Raw genomic sequence first — 25,077 nt, forward strand, 5'->3', positions numbered from 1 at the left:
TTTATCATGGTACACACAATACTAATGTCCACAGAAAGCCCTTAAGAACAATGACAACAACTATGGCTAGGTTACTATGGAATATGGATCTGCAACAACTTTATTTATTCTGCAATGCACCTAGTAGTCAAAAATCTGACAAGAATTTTTTAATTATCTAGTGAACATCCCCTAACCTCAAGGATAGAAGCAAATATAAAGTGACAAGCACTGTTTAGAAACTGTGACACATTTAGAACCAGAAATAACTTTTGCACTATACCACACAAGTAGTTTTTACATTAACCTCTTCTAACATACCTGGAATATAAAACATGAAATTATTTACATACAATTTCATAAGGCATAAATCTGGTTTGCGTATTAGAAACAAGAAGAAAACATAAGTGGGTAAGAGTAAACTTTGAAACAGACACCAAGACATGAAAATCCTAGAGACAAAAGAATCACACATTTCTCGTAATTCTATATATGGAGACATACTATCTGGCCACATATTATGTTTCACGCAAGGGAAGTCAATGCAGAGAGTGAATGTTCCTTTCCATCTCATTTTATGGAATAAAAAGGGCCTTAAATGGTCATGTGTGCGTGAGAGAGAGAGACAGACAGACGTAGGGAGGGGGTCATGAAGGTGGTAGTTGGTAGAAAGAACAGAATTAGTAGTTTTGGATTTAGGCAAGTCTTACATGCTAATTAAACTCCTACCAAATTTGCTCTGAGAAAAGGACAAGAGAAAAACTCCCCAACCATTTGATGATGAGACCTGTCTTCAATTTATAACATACCAGCATTTCGCACTAACAAAATGCCAATTGGGATTGTTAGAGCCCAGCCCTCCTGATGGAGAACATCCTCCCTGGAAATACCTTCCTTTCCCCACTGCCAGTCAAATGGAAATTACAGCTAATTAATTGCAGATTAACTGTTCCAGGTATAGTCAAATCCCACAGGCTTGTCCCAGGGGTCCTGGTTAGGCCCAGGGGTAAAGCTTGAGAATGTATCAATGCAAGTCATATGGCCCCAAAGACATTACCACCATCAGGAAAAAAAAAAAAAAAGATAAAAAGAGGTTTGATTCTACTTCTTTTAAAGGTCTACCTCATTCTATGGTAGGGCAGGTATAGACAAATGGATTATTCTGGACTCCTGGGTCCACAGATCAAGACAAGTAGGGAAAAAAAATAACTGAACTTCGCCAGGTAGCCTTTTAATTCATTTAAATTAAGATCCATCCAAGAAAGCAGTAAAAGGCTGAGAAGTTAAATGATATATCTCTACTTTTGTAAACTGAAGGTCTGCTGGTGCTGGGAAAGGGGCAGTTTGTTAAAAACCCTTCAGTATAAATAGAAATTGGTAAAAATCAATTTTAAAATGTAATTAGTTATTTTAAAATTCTGTGTCCTCCTTGCTAAAATGTCCATGGCATCTTCAAATAAGCAAGACATCTATCTGATAATGTAGCTTGTCAGACATGTCTGGCTAGAGCATTTCAGCCTCTTCAATATAAGTCTGTCCTGAGAAACTTGCTACCCAACAATTCCATAGCTTCACTTTCCACCTGCTATGAACTCCTAAAGTCATTCTTCTTTAGTTCCTGAAAAAGGCCAGGTTTAAGTGAGGCATGGTAGCACAGGCATGTAGGCCCAATACTCTGGAAGACTGAGGCAGGAAGATTCAATTTTGAGTCCAGTATGGACAATGGAGCAACTTACTGAGACCCTGTCTCAAAATTTAAAAAAAGGAGGGGATGTGTTTATGCTGGGACTATATCTCAGTGTAATTCCCAGTACCATTAAAAAAAAAAGTAGACTTGATATTTAAGGTTAACAGTTCTAAAGATATGCTATGGGTACCCTTGGGAAACCCTGATATCCTATCAGGAAATCTTCGAAGTCAAAACAATTTTCACAATAATTTTATTTTATATTTTATTCCCATTCTATCATGAATATACAGCAGTTTCCAATGGGCTACATGAAACGTGATATTATAACAAAGTGAATGGTGAGGCAAATCTGAAAATTTAGTTGTCTTCTATAAGGCCAGAGATTAAAGATTCGCAAAAATGTAAAATAATGCCTCTCATTTATCTTGTTTTGGAAATAGCTATTTTTCATTAGAATAGTATTTGTTAATATGTTACAAAGATTTCTAACTATTAAATAAGTATTTAAAAATTTTTCTCAGTATCCATTTCTAATAGTAATCACCTGAAAATATAACTCACAAATAAAGGGGCCTTATAGGTCCACAACAAATTTTAAGAGTATAAAAGGGGTCTTGAGACCAAACAAGTTAAGAAGCATAAATCTACCTAGAAAGATAAAAAAACTCCTAAATTCTCCAGATAACTTGATTTGAACATGTCAGTATTAGTATATTGTTTGAAAGAGCACAGAGAGTACACACACACACACACAATACAGGTCTGGATCACTCCATGGCAGGAGAGAAATGGAACAATGGATTTTTTGCATCATTCTGGATACATGGGTCCAGAAAAAAAAATAACTACATATGCTTCCCTGAGCATTTCGAGCCAGGATTATGAATCCCAACAACTTGTTCCTATGGAAAAACACTATCTTCTTTACCCTGAGGTTTTTCAGAAACAAGCTGTCCAAAATCAAGGCTCCTATTATACAATGAATTATGTCTCTCCAAAACCCACTTATTGAAGCTTTAACCCTTCCACATACCCCATGACTGTACTTGGAAGTAGGGCCTCTAGAGAGAGAATAAAGGTTAAATGAAATCCCAAGAGCAGACCCCGAGTCCAATAAGATTTGTATATCTAAAAGAGGAACAAACACCAAAGTTTGCTCTACATGTACGCAGCAGAAAGGCCACGTGATGGCAAGGCATCATGGCATGCTTGCACCTTGATGTTGGATAATTAGCCTCAGGACTATGAAGAAAAAAAGTATTGTCTAAGCCATGCAGTCTGTGTTATTCTGTTACAGCAGCCAAAGTAGATTAATACACATTTCTTACACTCTACTCCTGCATCAGTGATGGTGAACACTTTAGAGCTTTCAATGATACAAAAGGTCCATTGTGGCATCCATGCCATAGGTTCACCACCACAGTCCTATTTCATCATTCTATAAATATGAGTAAGAAGGGCAGGAAAATGTGGACATTTTTTAAGGAAGGGAATAATGAGTCCATGTCTTCACACTATCTTGTACCATAATTTATATTATGTGGTCACTAAACTATTTTTTAGGTTTTGCTCTCAAAATGCCATATGGTTTTTATCCTCTGATTGACATCAAGTCAGAAACATCCATAATTTGTCCTCCTTGTTAGAGTCAGGCCTAAAATTCATGTTTTCATATCTCAGCTCATACTACAACTAACTTATTACACTGGTTATTCTGTTACACCACTAACAGAGAGTCCTGTCTTTAGTGTCCTTGCCCAGTGGACAGCTATGACACAGCTTTATCTCCTTTCCTCTTTTCACAAGGCCACATGAAAGACTGTGTGTGGCCAATTCGTGACTTCTTACCGACTCTGTAGGATGTCAGAAAGTTCCTTTATAAGCCAGGCGTGGTGGGGTACACCTATAATCAATGGACTGTGGCAGCAAGATCACCAAGAGTCCAAGGCCATCCTGGGCTAAACAGTGATTTCAAGGCCAGCCTAAACTATATAGTGAGATCCTGTCTCAAAAAATTAAACCAAACCAAAACAAATCCTTTTCAAAAGCTAAATCCGGTTGGGTTGGAAACTGCTTTTGGTAGTCTGTAATGAAGGGTAAAGTGCCCTGATACAGGTTACTAGAAAGGCCCTTCAACAATGTAGACAGAAAAATTGATTTAACTGTACAACTTAGGCCTCAAGTGCACAGCTACTCTCCAGCTATAAAAGAAGCTCTGAAGAACAAAAAGGAAAATTTTGGTCATTCTTTAATTTTGTTTGGAAAATTCTCAGGATAAAAGATTCCCCCACCCCACATCATCTTTTCTTCTTCAAACACTGAGACTGTGTCTTATTTAGCACTGTCTTCTCTGTACACAGCATACGGTCTGAAACACAGCAAGTGCTCAATAAATGCATTGCACTGGAAATGGAAACTGAATGAATACTAATATGTTCCAAAAATGCGATTTGGATTTATTCTTTTTGCTATAGAAAAGTTTATAAAAAAGAAAAAGGCATTTAATTCAATGTTCCTTGAAAAAGCGATTAAAAAAAAACCCCTCCAAATTAAGAGTATAAACAAAATGGAACTTTTACTTGTTTAAAATAGTACTAACCTCAGATAACATTTATTAAGCATCTGGTATGTACAGGGCACTGTGTTAAATGCCAACTATAACAGTAAATACCAAAGAACTGTATTTTTATCTTCTGTATGTAATTAATGGTTCCTGGCTGAAGAAGCATTAATATTCCTTATACGGAGCCCAAAATGTGGGTCTAACCATTTATAAATTGATGTTCTAAATAAAGTGATACCTCTTCTTTTGTGACCTACCATTCATGCTCTCTTGAGCCTCCCTGGGCAGAAATGTAAACTTCAAGTTATTCCTGTGGTTAAATATTATCTCTTTATCTCAAGATTTCCTTGGAACCATGGTGAGGAATGCTTCTACTCTGTTCTCACGCAATCCAGCCATGCAGTAACCAAAAACTTAAATGTTATTCCATATATCCTTTACCTTGGAGTTTGGTCAAAATCACTAGTTTCTGTGTTTCTTAAATTCAAACTATTATCTTTATGAGGAAAAAAGTACAAAGATATATAACAGCAGAGTGGAAGCAGTGAGGTAAACTGCCACAATTCACAACAGATTCCCAGAGCCAGAAGCTGCTGCCAAGTTACCTTCTTTAGCAAGTATTATAAGAAGGGTGTCACAACCACTAGCAGAAGTACAAATTCATGAGTGAACCTTGCTTATTAAACTTCCTGTCAGGAAACATAACAAACCAGGTGTGAAGCTAAATACAGACTGCACATGTTTGTTTGCATTCCAGATGTGTATGAAACACAGCAGTTAATGAAATACCTTTATATCTTAATGTTAATACTACCCTCTTTGGTCTACTTCAATTCCACCTATTAGGCAAACTATATCTAATACCTGATCTAAGATTAAAACAAGTTCTACTTCTATGAATAATGAGATTTTGTATACTAAATTTGCTATAAGGAAGCAGAAAAACTTAAGGCCAGAAGTATATGGAATATGAAAACAAAGGGTTCCTCTACTCTTAGGTAACACTTCCCAGAAAGTATTGCAGATTCCCAATCACTGTTAATAATTATGAAATGGAAAGAGTCCTCCCAAAATGGCTTCAGGCATTTAGTAAAGAATTAAGATGGAAGAAATATCATTTGTTCCCAAATTTCAAAATCTCACTATGGCTGGAATATGCCCAAACTACCATGTATCTTAGACACTGCTAATATCAGAAAAAATTTGGAGTGTGTGTTTAGATTTTAGTTCTTTAAACTCAATATATGAAAATGTTCTATAATATCTTCAAGTAAAATATCACAGAGCTTGGAAGTGAAGAGTTTGGATTTGAATGCAGCAATCTGAATGCTCTTCACCATTATGGTATACTATTCAAAAATTTAACTAATGTAGATTCATAGATCTCCAAAATGAAAAAAGAAAGGTACAAAATCAAATCATCCAAGGAAAGAGGTGTGGGGTGCAACCTGTCATTCTCAGTCTGACAGTTTGCAAGGAGAGCCTACTAATATGCGATCATTTCTTTTTAAAAGAAAATTAATTCTGCCAGAATATAAACTCAAGTGCATGAACCATGCTGAATTCATATTTGTACTCCATATTTAAGAACAAAGCTCGGAACAGTTAGAAGATAGTAAAGACTTATTTTAATGTATTTTATTTAAAGATTATCTTTTTTAAAAATGTATTTTTAAAAAAGAAAAATGGGCATAAGTAAAAAACAAAATAATATTAAAATACTTGTTAATCTTGGCAATTTAAAACAGTACTCATGAAGAATGTGCATTAAACTTTTTACTCTAACTTCACCTCCTCCCCCCGAAAAAAACCCCAAGAATGAAGACTTGGAGAAGTAATTCTGGTTTGTTATATTTTTATTCTAGACAATAAAAATAAGAAATGAAGAACAAATTATTAATAATATGTAAAAAGGAGGAAATTCAGTAAGAAAAATGACAAAATATAAAAAGAAAAATTATGTATATTTGAATTACGTATATTCTCTGGTTTCAATAAAATAGAATAATCTCAAAGCATCTATCTTTAAAAATTTTATATATGTAAATAATATTTACATAATCTGTAACAATTTATATAATTTCTATGATTTATAATTTAAATATAATATTTCTGTATTTTCTCTCATTTTCCACAATACAGAACTGAGAGATAATTAAAAATTTACATTAATGTACAAAGTTCTAATAATAACCACTGACATCTTACTGAACAAATGGGCATTCAAAAACACTGTCAATGCCATACAGGGACAAAAATACTGCCAATACCACAGATGAAGTATCACAGTTAAAACAGTTAAAATTCTAGCTATAAGATACCTCTAAAAAGCATCCTTAGCAACTACGATATAATATCCTACAGACTAAAAAACACAGCAATTAATACAGGAGTGAAAACTATGAGCATCTGATTGCTTTATATTTGTCATTATGGCAATGATTGAAATTCACATAAAGATAGGCCATTTTATTCATTTAAGAGATAGCCAATGTTGTTGATACGAAAAATCAAATTATTTTAGCTTCACTTTAAATCCTCTTTTCCTTTTCCTATACTAAATTTACAGTTTATATCAAACTTTTCTACCAATCAAATTAACAATTTTTATCTTTTACTTTTAAAATTTTTCTTTACAATATAGGTCAAGCAGTCCTTAATGATTCTAAGTGAACCTCTTAAAAAGATTTAGCTATAAAAATTGAAACTGTTAGTGATGTCTAAATATTTATGCTTATTAATCTCAAGTAAACCTGTACACCTGCAAACATCTTTGTGAAATCTAAATGTAAAAGCTTATTTTTAATTCCATCAACTAAGTATGGTTTCAAAAGACTACCTTAGCCCAGGGATGGCCTTTTAGAGCTTACAATAACAAAAAGCCCACTGTGGCACGTGTGCTGTAGGTTCACTACCACTGCCTTAGCCTATCAAAATTATTTAAACTGAAAAGGTGCATTAGGCATATTGAATATCTGTGAGTTCCTGAACAGAGAATGGGCATCACTGAATGGGTTTTGCAATGGAAATTTTTAAGAATTCTTCATTGTATACAGAAAGTTTATGAGTTAGAAAATATCTCAGCTGGTGAAGAAATTTGCCAGACTTGATCTCAGCTGGTTTGAACAAAGATCTATTTTACTCATAATTTTTTGAAATACATTTCCATCTAACTCATCAAACTGATATAAAATCAAGGTATACAACAGTCTTAAATCTCTTCAGCAATAATTTTTCCCATCAATTCACAACTGAGGGGCAATTTTCTTATCATTAACCCATTTTTTAAAATTAGTGATGATTACTCAAAAGGCTGGAATTACAACTTTTTTCTATCAATAGCCATTGTTAATTATGTGCCAAAAAAACTATGCATAGGGCCAGGGATTTAGCTCAGTGGTTCCGCAGCCTGCCGCGCAAGTGCAAGGTCCTGAGTTGGATCCCTGGTACCCCAAAAGAAACAAAACAAACTATGCATAGCCAGGTGTGGTGGCCCAGTGGCCCACACCTATTAATCCCTATAAGGTTAAGGCAGGAGGATCATAAATTCTAGCCTAGTCTACACAACCTAGTGAGGTCCTGAATCAACATAAAAAAGGGCTGGGGTGCAGCTCAATGTGAAAGCCTTGGGTTCAGGCCATCCCCCAAGTTTCTATGTAAAATTCTTCAAGTCTTTACCTCAATAGTATTTCTCAAATTGGCACTTAATTAAAACACAGCTATGTGCCCAACTACAATGAACAACTGGACTTGAAGAAAGCTAACTACCCTTTACTGAACATGCGTTTATTTCTAACTCAACACACGGTACTCTATTATTTAATGCCCCAGTCAAACTAGACCCCCTCTCTAAATTCAGTGATTTTTCTGTGTTCTTTCTCCAACTGGAAAATTAACAAACTTTACAGTAGCCCGTACTGATATAGACAGAAGTGAAGCTGCTACTTCTGGCTCCCACTGACTGCATCCAACACTCTGCCCTGCCTGTGCTGTCTTCATCTAGACACCCATTCCAGATACTGAAAGGACGATTCGAGGGGCCTTGAGGGCTGTGCATTTAGCGTAAGGTTCAAACAGCAGAGAATCTACTGCTAGTAAGTTCTAAGGATAGGCCAGCCCAAACTCCTGCACGTGAGCTTGGGAACATCAGTTTTTCCCAGCCCAAAAACCACGGAGGACCCCTTGAAAACTGAAACAAGTGTTACACTATTCCTGTCTTCAGAACACACTGCCAACACCAACTTAAAGACCTTACCATCAATCCTGAAGGCCAATAACTCTCTCTGAGCACTTTCACTAATCTCTATGCATTTTTTTCTCTAAGACCTTGGAATGATACCCTGCTATTTCCCCATGATGAATATTCTGACAGTTGTGTTAAATCTCACAAACTAACGATTTCAGCTGTGAGAAATGCCATGGCCCCAAAACTCCTCCCTCCCAGAAATTTCCTCTATGATACTGAATGATACCTGAGGCAGCTGTCTGGGAAACACTATCATGGAGCCCGGGTATGAGCCTGGGTCACACAGGAATCCTTCTCTCACTACTCGTTTCCCAGTTTCCCCAAGTGAAGAAGCTCTCCCCTCAGAAATATCAGGAAGCTTTCTTTAACTCCTTTCATCCCACAGTTTTCGATTGGCCGCCCCCAAAAGCACCCTGGAGTTGGAAAAGACTCTGGAAACCACTCCCCCCATCTCGAGAAGTACAGACAATTGACTCAAGTTTTGTTTCAGTGACTACATTCTTGAAATACATGGAATGCCCAGGAGGACCTTCATGAAGCAACACAAATGAGAAGGAAAAGAACTTCAAAGGGTCTCCTACAATTAACCTCTGGTTCTGTTGTTTTTTGAAACTCCCTCAGAAGCATGAATTTTTTTTTTTAATTTGGCAAGTGACTTGGTTTTGATGTTAAGTTTGAAGTTAAAAAAATTACTGATTCACTGTTAAACTGTAAGCACTAACAGAAAAGTGAAGCAAAACCAGGCAAGAATTCTAAATGATTGCTATCATCAAGGAAAAAGGAGGTTGGCTCTATAGTCTTCTTTGTGTTTTTTGGTTGATGCTGTTCTTGAAATAAAATCTAAACATTTAGGAGAGTGAACAATCCTAACTTACAAATGACTATGAACTTTCTAACTAGGACAGAAAGGCAGTCTGATAAATTCTTGACAAATGTTTTCCATTTCCTGCCAGAGCTTGCAAATGGCAGTCTTAACTCTTCCATCACGACACAATTCCTTTTGTCCAACCAGACCTACTAACCTTCTCCCTACCACCCTGACTCTCAACCACATACAACAGCCTCCTTGCTGCCCAACAGAGGCTCATCTCTGAATCAAAGATCTGCATGGCCATTTTGAAAATCTGTCTACCAGCTTCCCCTTACCCCAAAATCTCCACATTTCTTCCCTCTTCACCACTGATTTTCCTCTTAAGTCTCAATTTTCCCTACAAACCTCTGTAGGATCTGAAGTTCTTACAAAGGTTACCAGGGACTCCTTGACCACCCTTCCTTGGACACAGAAATTATTCAGGTTCCATTTACTGCCCAGAAACACTAGGGCAATAAGCAGCCTTCTATATGAAGGCCATTAGATATAAAAGGTGTATAGATATAAAATACCACCACAAGGGCTCCAAATAGTCCCTCCAATCTCAAACTTGGTTTTTTGTTTGTTTAAACTCAGAAAAAGAACCCACATAGGGACTCAAATTTTTTAGAGACTTTTTCTGGTTATTACAGTAGTATTATGGAAAATAAGTAGCTCAACTACTAGCACTCAACTACTAGTACTCAACTACTAGTACTAGTTGCTCAACTCAGACCCCATATACTATCAAAGCATGAGGTAACTGACAGAAAATGAATACATTCTTTTCCTCACTTCAATTGCCAAGAATCAAACGCCTAACTAATTTCACTCGATCCCAAATTCTAGAGTAATCCTGGTTAAATTCTTTCATATCCAGATTTCCTAATTTTTTGAAAGAGGCTAACGATGCTGCTGTGTCCTAACAGAAATGCTTCTTTGAATCAGCAGAGATGTGAGCTTACTGGCGACAGATGTTATATGAACAAGTTAATATAGACAATTCTGTACATTTTTTTCATAATTAAGATGCTGTCTTGATAAAGTTCTATTGCTTTTTTATTTTTACATTTTTATACTAGCACAAAAACAAAACTAAATTCTTCCAATTTGTTTCTCTTATTTAGGTTAGCATTATCTGATGACAGGTTTGTGCTTGTTTTTCTAAACTATGCCTAGCAGAAAATCTGCTTGTAAATAAGCATTCAAGAGGTCAACTTACTGAATTACTGAGCAGATAACCATCCCTCACTTATTTTTCATGAGATAATTTCCTTACAACCAATCCTTCTAGCTCTATATATCTTTCAGACTGAGTTCTCAAAGATCATATACAGATCAATGATAAGCACTAATTATAACCACTTCTAACATATTCTATTTTTATGTCTCAAGACACTCTTGGAAACACGTAATAATAAAGGATCTTTCTACTCCTTCTATTTAAAAATTGGGTTATTTCTTTACCAAAGCTCAGTCTGAGACTGTTAATAACGCTAACCCTGAATTTCTACATAGTCCTATTTCCCCAAACATGTCACAGAGAACCTTCTATCATAAAGAGAAACTATGATCTTGCATTCGATAAGGTTTTCTCTCAAGGCAGTGATTTATCATAACTACATCTATATCTGTACCTATATATGCCAAATGTGATAAGCTCACATTCTTGAGAAATGTTAAAAACATGTTTAGAAAAATATGCATACCTACAGAACAACTGTTATTTATGAAACAAAAAGACAAATCACAATTGTATACTACCTTACAACCCACAAATATATAATTTATTGCCAAGATTTTCCATTGTGGAAACTGGAAAATACTTTCAACTGGAATCAATCTGAAAATGAAAACAAGAAATTTCATAAAATAAGAAAGCCCCCCTTCTTTGATTCTGTACAAGGCTATAGTAATAAAGTATTCATGAGGGCTAAGTTCATATAAAAAGAAAAGACAAAATGATTAAATTTTCTTTTCATTTCTGGGACTTCAAAATACCAATGCTTTCCCAACCTCTAGATTTACTTCAGATCACACCACAAACTAGAAAATAGAGACAAAATATCCCAAAACAGCAACTCCATAACAGCAGGAAATTCATTCCTCAGCATGTTTCCAAATCCTGAATGCACTTACCTCATAAACTTCATAAAATTTCTAGTGAACACTTCTGTTATCTCAGAAGTTGCAGGTTTCCAGGGTCAACCTCAGACCTTCTCAATTAGATTCTGGCTTTAGCATTTTTAACCTGAACTTAATTTATTCTGAAATATTCCAACTCTACATGCAAATGAGGACAAAGCTAGACAGATATCAAATAATTATTTGCTTTAATCTAAAACCTGTATCAAAAAACCTAGATAGCTGCCATCATTTGTTGTTATTGTTGTTGTGAATAAATAACTCACTACTTTCTAAAAGTTTTACCTATTCCTGCCTGACAGGACACAACAATTACTGTCAAACCAATCTTTAGTTCTGGTCTAGTTCATCTCTCTCACCATAAGTCACCCAAGATCCAAAGCCAGAACACATGCCCAGCCTGCATAATAGTCAGCAGTCCCTCCCAAGGGCAAGGCCAAAAATATCTCTTGAGGCAAATGGGAAATCGTGGTGCAAAGGTCCATCCTTATAAGCCCTTCCTTTACACATGCATTTTAAACTGGGTGCAGCAATGTCACCTGTCCAGGTTGACATGGATGTGCAGCAAAGGAAACCATCATCATCTGCAGGCAGAGAACAGGTCTTAAGAAAGCGGACTGTACCAGAAGCAGTACTTGACATAAAACAGTGAAACTACAGAAAGTCCTAATGATGTGTATGAGTACTCAACACCAGAATGACAAGACAGAAACTAAATTCACTTCCTTTACAAATTTAAAGCTCATAGGTGGAAACCACTGACAATATTTTAACTGAAAGAAATATGGTCCTAAATTATTAAAATTATTTTTGTTAAGCTCCCATACCTCTATAAACAGGAATATTCAAGAAAGTGTTAAGTAGGAAAAAGTCAATAACCAGTTTGATAAACTGCATTAATAAATTATAAGATAATAAAATGTTCTTCAACAAAATGCCCAGATCTATGGGAAAACTATAGCAGATTTTTTGCACTCAATGGATTCAGCAAAAAGACAAATATACTTTCTACTCTACTTGTTACATCTGAAGACACTACTTATTACCTACTCCACTTAAATCTGAAAAGTACCTCAAAATGCCAGCATCTAATTTATTGTGGACTTAAGATGTTAGTTTCTATTTTCCTTGTTAGAGGTTGTTCCATAAAACTCCAAGGGATGACTGCTACATAAACTAAAGTGATACACTGCCAATCTGTCTGCAGCATCAACTCTGAAAAGTCTGCAAGATAGGATAGGAAAGTATTAGAAATCCAATTTCCAATGTGAAATTTAAAGCATTACTTTGTTTATTCATTCTATGGGGTTTTCCATTGTCCTCCCAAATGTCACAATATGCAAATATTCACATGTAGAACAGGATATTTTGTGAAAGGAGAAAAGACTAATTTTAAGACTTGAAAAGGTACTTTAATTTTGCAGGTGAAGGCTCAGCAAGTCAACTTGCACTAATCCACCAAAGAGGTGACTCGGCCTTGTGGAGATGATTTTTTAGGTGAAATTTCACATTTAAAATCCTACAGATAGTAGAGCTCCAAGTTTTCTGCCTAGAACAAAGAATAAGCCACCAGAATAATTATTTGCAAGGATTAACCATCCGTATTGGACATATTTAAATTCATGCAGTAGATGGTCTCTATGGTTCCTTTCAGAGCAAACGTTCCTTAATTCTGAGTAACTGCACCAAACTCTTCTTAGAGCTTAGTAACTACAAATAGAATTCGAATAGGACAGAATATTCACAAAGTTGTCATCATTAAGCTTGATTAAACAGTACAGAAAGATGGTAGCAGAATAAAGTATTCTGAATCAGGAATAAGAATATAATGAGTAGCTCGCAGCCCCGGGAATGAAACACCACATACAACAAAGTCTGGGTGGTTTGGGATATAGTGGGCAATAGCTCTCTCCTCTGTTGAGTGACAACTTACTCACCCAACCAGGGGTAGATTTTGTCTCCTAATAATGAGCTACTCTACCTGAAGTAACCCAACCCCTGCAGGTAAACCCATGTCAACTAGAGAACGAATCTCGTAATTTTAGTGCAGTCTCCTTTATTAAGTTTTCCTACTTTCCATCCTAAAGAAAAATCCATTTCTCAACGCTGCAAAATGGTAAGATATCTACCCCTCTACGAGGACTCTCTCACTTTGTGGTCCAAACAAAAGCCATCATTTTGACTCCTCCATTCCGTAAAAAGGCCGTGGCTATTTCCAGGGTGCAGGCTCCTGTTTTGGCTCTACCCTCATTCCCCCATTGGGCTATTACTGTGACGGATCTGTGATTTTATTTAACGAGTCTCGACTGACAAACGGATCTCATCGGGAGCGGACGACGGGAAGCGCGATCGCCCTGCAGCAGACGTGAGGGTGGCGACGCAGGGTCCGCACCTCCACCTCGGCGGCCCCCGCGGCGGCGAGCTGGCCCTCCCGAAGTTTCTCTTTCTCCCACGCCGTCACCCGCCGCACCGCGGGAAGAGCCGAGCCTTTGACCCGCTGCAGGGCAGGGACAGCTCCCGTGCGCCGCCGGGACGCGGGAGTCGGGAGCGACCCCGCCTTCTCGGGACCAGCCCGGGATGCCAACTTTCCCGCCGCCCCTCCGCGGCCCAAACTTTGTGGTCCGCTCACCGGGCCGCACCCGGGACCGCGCGGCGCCGACCTTCACGCCCGCCCCCGCCGCCTTCCCGGGGTCCCCTCCGCCGCCCCGGCCCCGGTGGGAACCCCGCGACTGCAGTCCGTCACACAACCCACGACCCTCGGGGTCCCCGAGAGCCCAGTCGCCGCGCCCTGGGTTTCCCACTCACCATTGGCGAAGGGCTCCATCTTCCTCCGCCGCGGCTCCGCTCAGCGTGAGCGCCCGAGCTTCCTACTCCGAGCTGAAGCGGCCCTGCCGACTGAGCATGCCCAGCGCAGCCGCCCGGGGCTGCCGGGGAGGTGCGCGAGGGGCGGCGCCGCTCCGCTGCTCTGTGGTTAGGCCGTGCCGGGTTTTCCCGACCGCTGCAGAAAGGGCGAGGGGAGGCGGAGCCGTGAGCAACGCCCTAACCCAACCAGGCAGCGCGGCGCGGGGGCGGGGGTCAGGATAAGCCCCGCCCCCGGAGGTGCTCCAGAGCGCGTTCCCTACTCTAGGCTGGGTGACAGCCCGGACATCTCAAAGACGAATCGTAAAAAAAACGCAGAAAACGTAAAAAACAAAACAAAACAAAAAAAAAACCCCAGAAAACGTGAAACCAACGCCGCGCTGCGCCTCAAACTGGGCGCTCCGCCGGGAGAGCGCGGGTCGCTGGTCCGCAGGCGCGGTGAGGACAGGCCTCCTGAGTGACACGGAGGTCGCGATCTGCAGGCCCAGAGTCGCCCTCTGGACCGCGCCTCGCCGGTTGCCCGGGGAGGTCGGCTGGGGCGGTGCGGTCCTCTGCAGCGCTGCCCTCCAGCATCTAGCTGCGGTGCGGCCGCGGGCGGATTCCGAGGGCCCCAGGTCCTGGCCCCAGGCTGGCTTCTGGGGAGGGCCTCCGAGTACAGGCGGATCGCAAAACCCGGCCTGGATCGCCAGGCCTGGGCCTCAGGGGCCTCAGACCAAGAGCCAAGGCCCACCCGATCCCCGCCCTAAATCAACACCTGCGGTTTCCTAGGGTGCAGGGGCTGGGGCCGTGGCCGGGGCCTGAGACACTAAGCTGGAGAAGCTTGCTCCCCGGCCCCAGCCCCCCAGCTCTAGCGCCATGCCCTCCCCCCCGCCCCGGCCCCGAGTCCTCTTTGCATCCAATGCCAAATCCAAGCAGCCACTGCAAACCTCTGACACTGAACGGCCTGGTGCTCCTCGAGCTCCCGAAAGGCTCGTCAGGGCCCGCTTCCTCATTCATCTCTCCTCTAGCCGTGCATCGCTGCCACCCTCTGTCCTCTCCACCCGCAGCCCTGCTCCCCTCGCGCAGCCCCGGCCCCTGCAGGGACTTGGCTCAGGCTGCACCCTAGTGCGCTGGCCAACTGTCACACGCTCCGGAGGAGGCTGTCAACAGGGCGTCGGGTGCAAACAAGCCTCCTGAAGAGCAAACAGCCTGAGCAAACAGGGTCGGCAGGAAGGGATGTTTTTTGACCAACACTAGAATTAGAAATTAAGAATTAGAAATGAAGTCCAGAGAAGGAAGATCGAAGTACAATATTGTACAGTGGATCCTCAAGTTAGGACCAGCCTGACATAGGAAAGACTTAGGTTAATTAGGTTAATAGAAGAGTCAGCTGCCTCTTGTTAGCTATAGCATGTACCCAGGTAAAGATCCAGATCTCACCTGTATTAGTAACAACCAGCCCTCGGGAACCAATCGAGTTCCTAAGTCGAGGGTCCACTTTATTTTGAAATGTCAATTGCCTTACACCTCCTACTTCCCAACCTGGCTTTAGAACTTGCAGTGGGTACCAACTGGACTTGGAGTAAAAGCACAACTTCCCTAACTAGGATCGCACCACACGTATTCACTATGATTTGGCCACAAAGGCCTTCATGTCGTTCGGTTGCCAAGTTCCATCCTGCGTTAACTACCCATTCCTTTCACCTGTTCCTGGCACAAGACCCGTTCCGTATGCTTGGTATTCTGTCTGCTGATTTTTCTTGTCATTTAGGTCTCAAGTCAGATGTCTCCTCCTCAGAGAACCCTTCTCTGACCACACATCTAAAATAGCTACAAACACGGTCCACTTTATGAAGATTCACCCTGCTTTATTTTCTTGCCGGCACTCATAAAGCCTCTACAACAATGTTTTCGTTTGTCACTTGTTATCAGTCTTCCTCTTAAGAATGCAAGTTACGTGCTAGTAAGGTCGTTACCTTTTTAGGCACTGTATTCTGATGACTACATAAGTATGCAATGAATACTTTTTTTGGCTGAGTAAGGGAATGAGTGCAGTGGTATTTAGAGTTCTTATTCACTGATGTTAAAAACCCTTCCAGCAAACATCTCTATCTTGAATGTCTCTAATTATTGTGTCTAATTGTTGTGTTTGTGGTAGATACAGAGAAAATATCTATCATAGGGTGCTTTAGTGTCTCTCTCTCTCTCTCCCCCTCCCTCCCTCCCCGCAGTCAGAACCCTTGGGCTGGGCCCCTGAAAGGGCACTTCATAACCACAAATAGAAAGTGAACCTCAGGAGGATATAGTGTCTCAGTGTTCAGATGTTATATAGTACAAGCAAAGCTGAATTTTGTCTAAATGACCCCACACAATGTATTGCTTAGATAAGAAACTTCTTCCCATATTTTAGGTCATGTCATGTTCCTTTGGTGTTATTTTTGTGGCCAAAGCATTTTAGTATCAGATATTTAAAACTCTATAGCTTGTTAAATCGCCTCACCTCACCTGTAAGTCACAGTCTATCATGCTTTGAGGTGTGAAACACATTATCTTGTGTTTTGTTTGAAATACTTCAACTCTGCAGACTTGTGGTAAAAATGCTTCACCACTGCATTAGCAGATACAGGTGAACGAAGGTATCTTTCTGAGATTTCTTTGACACAGAGACATAATCTCTTTGCCAACTGCTTGCCTCTCCTTCCTCAGGCTTATAACTATATATTAGGCATAAAAAGACCAAACAGCATGTGTCAAAATCCTACCTATGGTTAAAAGAATAACAATAAATTTTGGGGTTTTGGGATAGTATTTTTTTTTAATTAGGTGCTATTTTATATTTTCTCGGAGACCAGAGGAGAATTCATGCCTAATTGGCCTCTTCTGTGAGCACAAAGGAGAAAGGCTGCACTCGGAGGTGATTGCATGTTGCAGTTTAGAGAAAACTTAAAACACCTGAGATTAAGTTGTTTGCCAGAGTATGTACTAGTGGATGTTGGAAAGCAGATGAATCTTGCATTTCTCTGACTGCTTGTGCCTGTGTGTAGGTGAATAAAGGCGAGGTGAGCCGGGCGTTGGGGGCTCCTCTGCCTACAAGGAGGCTGCCTGCATGTTAAAGTGACTTCGTGTGTCTTTGTCATTCATCCTCATTGGCCCCTGGATCAGGAAGAACAAAGTAAGGGGTCTAGGTCCCAGAGCAAAGCCACAGGTGGCACCCTCCAACGTAGGGCTCGGGACTGGCCTCCAATACAATATATCACTTCCTAGAGCCTTTTTTGAAGAAAAAGGATTGCACAGTTTCACTACTGAAACCCATATGCTTCTATTTAATTTTCCTTTCCTCCCACACAGAACTTCCTTTTTAGTTTAAAGGTATAACACTTTAAATTATTAGAATGCTACTATTCATTGTCATAGGAGATAGTATGATATTATCTACTATGCCCATCTACAATTTTCAGAATCATGCTACATACAATTTAACATTTGGATTGTAAAAGATATGAGCACCGTAAATAAATAACACTTGTTTATAAAGAACTAAACATGGGAATATAAATTAATACAGCCATTAGAGGTTCCTCAAAACACTAAAAAATGCATTATCCTATGATCTGTCTATCCCATTTCTCAATATATATCTAATGGAAATGAAATCTATATCTAAGATAACTATCTTAGAGATAACCATATCTAAGAGATAACTGTATGCCTATGTCTATTGTTGCACTATTCATCCTATGTGGAATCATCCTATATGTCCATTAACAAATGAATGGATAAAGAAAATTTGGTATATATACACAATGAAATATAATTTAACCATAAAAAGAGTAACATCCTACCACTTACAGCAAAATGAATGGAATTGGCAACATTATGTCACGTGAAGGTCAGACACCCAATGATAAATACCATATGTGCTCTCTCATGCATAGATGCTAGAAAAAGAATGTGAATGTACATTATAGTGATTATCAGAAACCATGAAGAGTGGGGAGCAGGAGAGTAGAAGGATATCGGGTGACAGTAACAAGACAGAAGAGATATGAGACAGAAGTAGTAAGTTCTAGTGTCTATAGCACAGGAGGGCTGACTAGAGTTCACAACAACCTATTATATATTTTATGAAAAAGTAGAAGAGGGGAGCTGGAAGGCTCCAGAGTAGTAAGTGGATGGGAATGTTAATTACCCTGATTTGATCACTTCTCCATATATTGAAATATTGTACTATATCTCATATATAATTATTAAATGTTATTTTTTTAATTTTAGGGAGATAAAAATGCTAGCTACCCTAATTTGATCATTATACATTGTGTACATGTATTAAATCATCACTCTGTACCCCCAAAGTATATTTAATTAAAATAATAACGTTTAAAAGCCTGAGTTTAAGTTTTTAGCTGAAATTAAAATTCTCACATTTCTGTTTAAATAAACACTCCAATTTAACACTGCAAACAAAATTTAAGAAATAAAGAAGCAACAAGCTGGATAATCAATATAGGAGTTTTTTTCAATCAACACACAGCACTTGGTCTGCCATAGATCAGTGAACTCAAGTCTCACATTTAACAGAGCGGGGAGCTGCAGTCTAGAAAGGGTGGATGGCTGAGTCACAGTCCAGGGAAGGCATAGACTTGAACTCAGGCTATCTGTGTTCTACATTGGTGCTCTGGAGGTTACTGTTGCCCTCTCTACCCACTAGGAAGTTAAGGTAAACGATAATACTCCATAAAAGGAATTCGAATTAAATAGAAATATAGCTAACACCCAGCCATCAGCAAGCTATTCCATTAACTCTTTAATTGATGCTCCATATCAGATTTGGATTTATCCCTATTAAGTTTTTCTAGTTGTTTTGAAATAAGCAATAAATGATACATTCATTCAATGCACACATTTGAAGATTTTATTTGATCAGTAGTCTTGAGTAAATGAACAAAGCTGCTTTATGTCAAAACAAGAATGACTACATGAGATTTCCAGACATCCTAAGGGCTGAAAGAGTCCATATCTCATTACCGTGTAACCCATTCACAGCACGCACTGCACATTAATTAGTGATGTTTGGAGTTATATCAAATTAAGACATGTCTAAAGCACAAAAGAAAGTGGCATAATTATAGAACAGAGCTCTTACAGGTTCTGATATTAGCTGAAAAATTCAACCAAATTTTAAAAAGTTATTCTTAGGAAAGAGCAGTTATATACTGGTTCAGATACTTTGGATGACAAAACCAAAACTGTAAACCAAACTAATTTAAATAATAAGAAAATTAAATATTTCACACTACAAGTCCAGAGATAAGGCAATCTTCACCTACAACTTCTCAACTTTATCAAGAACCCAGCCTCCACCCTGTGACAGATTTTCCGAAAGACCAACTGGCATGTGGTCAGAAAACTGGCTGCAGTAGGGGAGGGAGGAAGAACTTTCTCTTTCATATCTCTTTCCTGAGAACAAAAAAACTTTTCTCAGAAATCCCCCATTAGAATTCTTAGGTCTCATTGGCCAAAACTGTATTTTGTACGTTTCTAAGCCAACCTCAGAGAATAGAAAGGTAACCATGGTTGATTCTCAGATAAAGCAGTCCCAGAGTGCTGAGCTTAGAGGCAGCCTTCTTGTTTCACATGAAGGAAGGGAGGTATTATTTGAATAAAATATTTTTTCTTATTCAAATTAGAAAAGGGGAATTAAGCAACCAAAATGTTAATTAGGTACCCTAAATGTCCACTAAAGGTTATGTATACTGACATATTTTAATATTTTTTAAAACAAGTTCTATGATACCTGTGCAGGAAAAGTCAAGCTAGAGTCCATTCAATAGAATGCAATTTTCATATAATTGAGAAATATAACTAAGATTACAAACCAAGAAATGGTATATAATATTATTAAACTTTGAATTTTAATCTGATGGAACTACTAAAACTGAAAAATAAACCTAACTTTTGCATTGGGCATTTGTATCAGTTTGTTAGCAGTACTGTAAAAACTACTATAATCTGAGTGACTCAACAGAAATTTACAGACATTTCTCCTCTAACAACTGAGTTCAGTTCTTGCCACTAGGTAGTTAAATGAATTGGTCGCTAAATGAAGAATTGTATATAGTATGTTCAGTACAATATTCAGAAGTAAGAAATGGTCAGAGGAAACATCAACTTGATGACTTTGCTTTTATTTGCATAACTTACACGCAGTACTGTACTGTATAACAAAACATAAAACCACAGTACTGTACTGTACAGTACAATCACCCCAAATTACAGTACTGTATAAACAAATGTAATGTACAAAAAAGGACATCGAGGCCCTATAAACAAGATCTATGATACTGTACAAAAACACCAAAAAGACAGGTCGTAAGTCCAAGCAGCAGATCATAAGTCTGGACAGTCGTTAAACAGGCACGTCGTTAAACGGAGAATATCTGTAGCGTCCTAGTTCTGGAGCACTGATGTCTAAGATGAAGATAGCAGCTGTTCCCTCTGAAGGCACTAAAAAAAGCTGTTTCAGGCTCCTGTCCTAGGTCTTGGTAGTTTCTTGATATTCTTCCTGTGTATTTATCTGTGTCCAAATTTCCCCCTCTCTAAGGGCAGTAGTCAGAAGAGAAGTTTACCTTACTCCAGTTGGACCTTAAATTATTAAACCTGGAACAACTGCGTTTCCACATAAAATCACATCTGAGGTACTGAAAATTATGCATTTAATGTACAAATTTTGGGGAGAAATTCAACTCACCTCAGAAATAATGCTGAAGATCATTATCAAGATAGACTTGATTTCAAAGAATAGCACCAAAAAGAGAAAAAGCAACCCAGAGAATAGGATAAAGTATTTGCAAATCATATTCTTCACAAGAGACTTGAATCTAAAATATTTAAAGAACTCTTACAACTCTATAATAAAGATAAATAATCCAATATTTTTGCATTACAGATGCAAAAAGTTTAGACTTGTGAAGTATAGTGTGATAGGAAATAAATTTCTATAATGCTGACATATTCCAAAGTGATAATTTAAAATAACAACGTCCCAGAGAGTACACGTTTTCATTGTCAAGTTGGCCTCTGAACCTTTTATCAGAGGGGCCTAGCTAGGCTAGGAAGTGACAGGGGAGATGGGCCCTGCAACAGCCATGAAAATGAATCATCGGTCCTCCTCTACAAAAGCCAGAAGATTGGTGACATTTTTTAGAAGTGAACCCTAGCTGGCAACTGTGATTGACTTGCTCTTCCTAGGGAGATGTTCATATTCCTGAAGATTCTGATTTAGTTTTTCTTTCCTTTATTTCTTGCAGCTAGCCTGAAATACAGCCTAAAGCTCACACCTATGATATGCACTCTTCAGGCTTTTGTTTGCTTTTTTAGCATGAGAAGGCTCTGTAATATTTATGCAGAAAATTACACTTGACTGTGATTTTGGGCTGACTCAGGTGCCATTTTCCTCCCTCTGGCTGAAGGCTGGCAGTGCAGGCTGTCAATCACTCAGCAATATTTATGGAGACCCCATGCTGTGCAGAGAACCAAAAAGAAAAACAAAACAAAACAGGAGCCAAAGCTTTGCTTTTTAAGGCATTTACGATCCATGGGGCCAACCAAGAAAAGCATGCAGGATACATATATAATGCATATGGACATGTACAGTCATGTACTGCAGGGTCAGCCTGAGGCAGAATTGCTGGTTAGACTTGTCTCTGAATTTCCTAAATTCCATTTTCTTTTCTTCTTTACTTCCAGATGCTGCTTTTTAGCCAATACATACTTATCACATGTCATCTATGAGTCATATGACCCTTGAGTAAGTGACAGATGTTGCCCTCCCAGCGTAGCCTTGGGTACCCAAGGCTATTGCCCACTTTCTAGAATCCACTGTTCAACCTTATTCCCATCTTCAAGGTTCTCTCTTCAGCACTCCTTTCTCAACGAGATGTAAAGAAATAAATATCACATTTTTAAAAGCCACAGTAAAGTTTGACTAAGGGGTTACAATGTAATATTTTAACTTTTTACTGGCCCACGGGAAAGAATCTGTAATGATAAAGTTATATAGTGAAGGTGGCTGGTTAGGAGAGATGTATTTTGACAAAAGACTATAAGGTTTCCCTTTTCAGACTGCTCTTTTTAGGTGTGGATTTGCAAGGCAATGCTGTTGGTGTTATTTCTGTCTAGATCCTCAGTAAGACTGAGGAGCTAACAGTTGATGTATTCTCCTTGACCTTAAGTCCAAACAACTCAAAGTCCAAACACCAAGGCTTCCCAGAGGCACAATTATAGAAACTAAAAGAATAATGTGCTTTTCCTACTTGGCAATAGCTTGTGTACAATACAGAACATCATTTTTAAAAATTGCTTTGATTAGTAGTGTCAGAATTAATATCTATAGACAAGGCACAAACTAGAACAAGAATAAAAATACGAGTCTTTCAATGTTACTGGACCTCTTTCATTAACCAACCCACTACTCATAGTTACTTAATAATCCTAGCTTGGTCCCAAGTGCAAGTTGAGTTACCTCAGACAGACAGAATCTGACACTGAGCTCTGCCCAGTTCATGTAACTTATGCACAGTTATTTCAGATCAGATCTTTATTTGATCCCTATCAGCATCTATTTATCTGTTCACCCCTAACCAGCTAAAAAGCCCTGCTTTTCTTCCTAAGATTACTGCTTTAATCCTTGGGTCTCCACCTGGGGATATGGACAAGAAGAAAATAATATTTTCCAGTTGCCTTATGCTATGGAGACCATGGCTTCTGTTTCAGCAAAAGTTCTCCCACCCCCATCCTGGCCTCTTTACATTTTTTCTTAGTTTTACAAGAGTTTTTTTGCGTATCTTTATCCCAACTTTAATTCAAAATATTAGGGATGAGCTAGAGTTTCCAAATTCAAAGTACTAAAAAGTAGTTTTTAAAGGGGAGCAGTTTTAAAATGAGAAGTAATTTCCTTTGTATCACTTAGGATTTTTTTTTTTGCTTGATGTGAAATAGGTTTATAATTTCAACTAATGTACTGCTTGTATGACTAGAGTAACAGCCCAGATAGTATTAATATGGCAATTCATTAATGAACCTAAAATACATCAAAAGCAAAAATTATGGCATGATGCAATAGAGATAGGGATGGGAAATCATGTGTGTGAACACCTGAAGATGGCAATTGTTGGGTATTGTACTGAGAATAGAAAATCACTTTCCCAAACTAATCTGCAAGCATGGGAAGATTAGGACTTGTGAGGATAAAAGAATAAATTAACAAAAGATCTTGAAGGATCGAAGAAAAAAATGGAAATAGAGCTTTTGCAAATGGGAAAGGGACCGAGAGTTGGAAGTAGCAGAAGGGAGGGAGGAGTAGGGAATTAAGATGTGTTCCGTACATGTACCAACTCCCCATGATAAATGTAATCATTATCTACTGCAAATGTGCTAATAATAATAATGTGACAAAAAAGATTTTGAACATATGAGTGAGAAGCAAAGTTTGCAGAAATAAGTGATAGGTAGAAACATTTTTTTTCTATATTTTTAACTAAGTCTGTGTTTCTCAGACCTTCTAACCATTTCTGCCTATAAATATCAGGAAAAAAATTCTGCTTTTAAATCTTGGACAAATGATCTTTTTTTATTGCCAACTTCTTCAGTATGACTCAGTGTTAAGCATCCCACAACCTTATTTATGATAAATCAATATTATGCAGTCTGTACTGCAAACCAGTTTTCATCCTAAGGAGGGAGACTCATGTAAAGTGTTAGGCATTTGACCATGGTTTCTGGGAATATGGTAGAATAGGTATCCTAATTGATCTTCTTGCTAAAAATAACTAAAGTGTAGAATCAAATTATTTAAAATTTGTTTTAATGCATTGATGACTTGGAAAGTCAGTAAGAATACCCATGGATCAAAATCTAACTAAAGTCAGGAATCGAGCCAAGGACTAAGGCCAAATTTTGGATTTATGCCTTTGAGAAAGATGAGGATAGATAAATCCCAGGTCCTATCAAAGTTGGGGAGCATAATAGGAAAAATAAAAATCAGATACAGTGGAATCTGTTTACAAAGGAATCATCTAAAACTGAAGGATATAGAAAGATTTAAGAAAACTAGCGAGGAAGCTATGTAAATATCACAGGGAGCTGTCATTTACAATGATTTTACTAGAGCTAAGAGATTAATGTCTGGTACTAACAAGCACAGGATGTAGGAATAAGAAGAAAGTGAACTAACACTCCTTTTGGGAAAATAATCCAGCACAATCTATTCAGATACAAGGTTACACATGTGCTTTGACCCAGCAAAACCACCTCTTTCATGATCCTTTTCCACTTTCTTCCTTGTGATTTGGAAACTACATTTTGATAAGATTAAATTAACAGAAAGCAGATTACCTAATATAATCTTCCTCTGTATTTATGAGGTATTATTCCCAGGTTCTAAGATAACCAAATTCCAGAGATGCTCAAGTCCCTTATATAACATGGTACAGTATTTTAATGTAAGCTATGCACATCCTCCTGTATACTTTAAATCATCTCTAGATTACTTACAATAGTTAACAAAATGTTACTGCTATATAAATTGTCATTACACTGCATTGTTTAAGGGATAATAACAAAAATAAAGTCCATACATGCTCAGTACAGTTTTTTTCCCTCTGAATATTTTTGAACCTTGGTTGGTTGAATTTATGAATACAGAATCTATGGATTTGGAGGACCAACTGTACATCCTTGGTTTAAACTGTATAAATGGAAATGTTATA

General features: G+C 38.5%; 1 protein-coding gene across 3 annotated transcripts in view; it reads right to left on the reverse strand.

The window, feature by feature from the left end:
- Positions 1–15,436, reverse strand: part of Lnpep (leucyl and cystinyl aminopeptidase) — a 93,095-nt gene extending 77,659 nt beyond the window's left edge. The window contains exons 1-2 of one of the 3 annotated variants that reach the window (XM_087180904.1): positions 15,259–15,436; positions 14,279–14,471 (exon numbers count right to left, since the gene is read on the reverse strand). Coding sequence is in view for 1 of the 3 variants with exons in the window: in XM_087180907.1 (XP_087037033.1) it covers positions 14,279–14,297 (19 nt within the window). In the remaining 2 variants the exon portion in view is untranslated. Of the gene's footprint in view, positions 1–14,278; positions 15,060–15,258 lie in introns of those variants that run through there. The other 2 variants (XM_087180907.1, XM_087180906.1) reach the window with 2 other exon arrangements.
- Between the last annotated feature and the right edge of the window lie 9,641 nt (positions 15,437–25,077).

Source organism: Heterocephalus glaber, unplaced genomic scaffold (genome assembly GCF_053883595.1).
Source record: "Heterocephalus glaber isolate CG9 unplaced genomic scaffold, H.glaber_assembly_v1.0 deba00001465, whole genome shotgun sequence".
NCBI lineage: Eukaryota > Metazoa > Chordata > Mammalia > Rodentia > Bathyergidae > Heterocephalus > Heterocephalus glaber.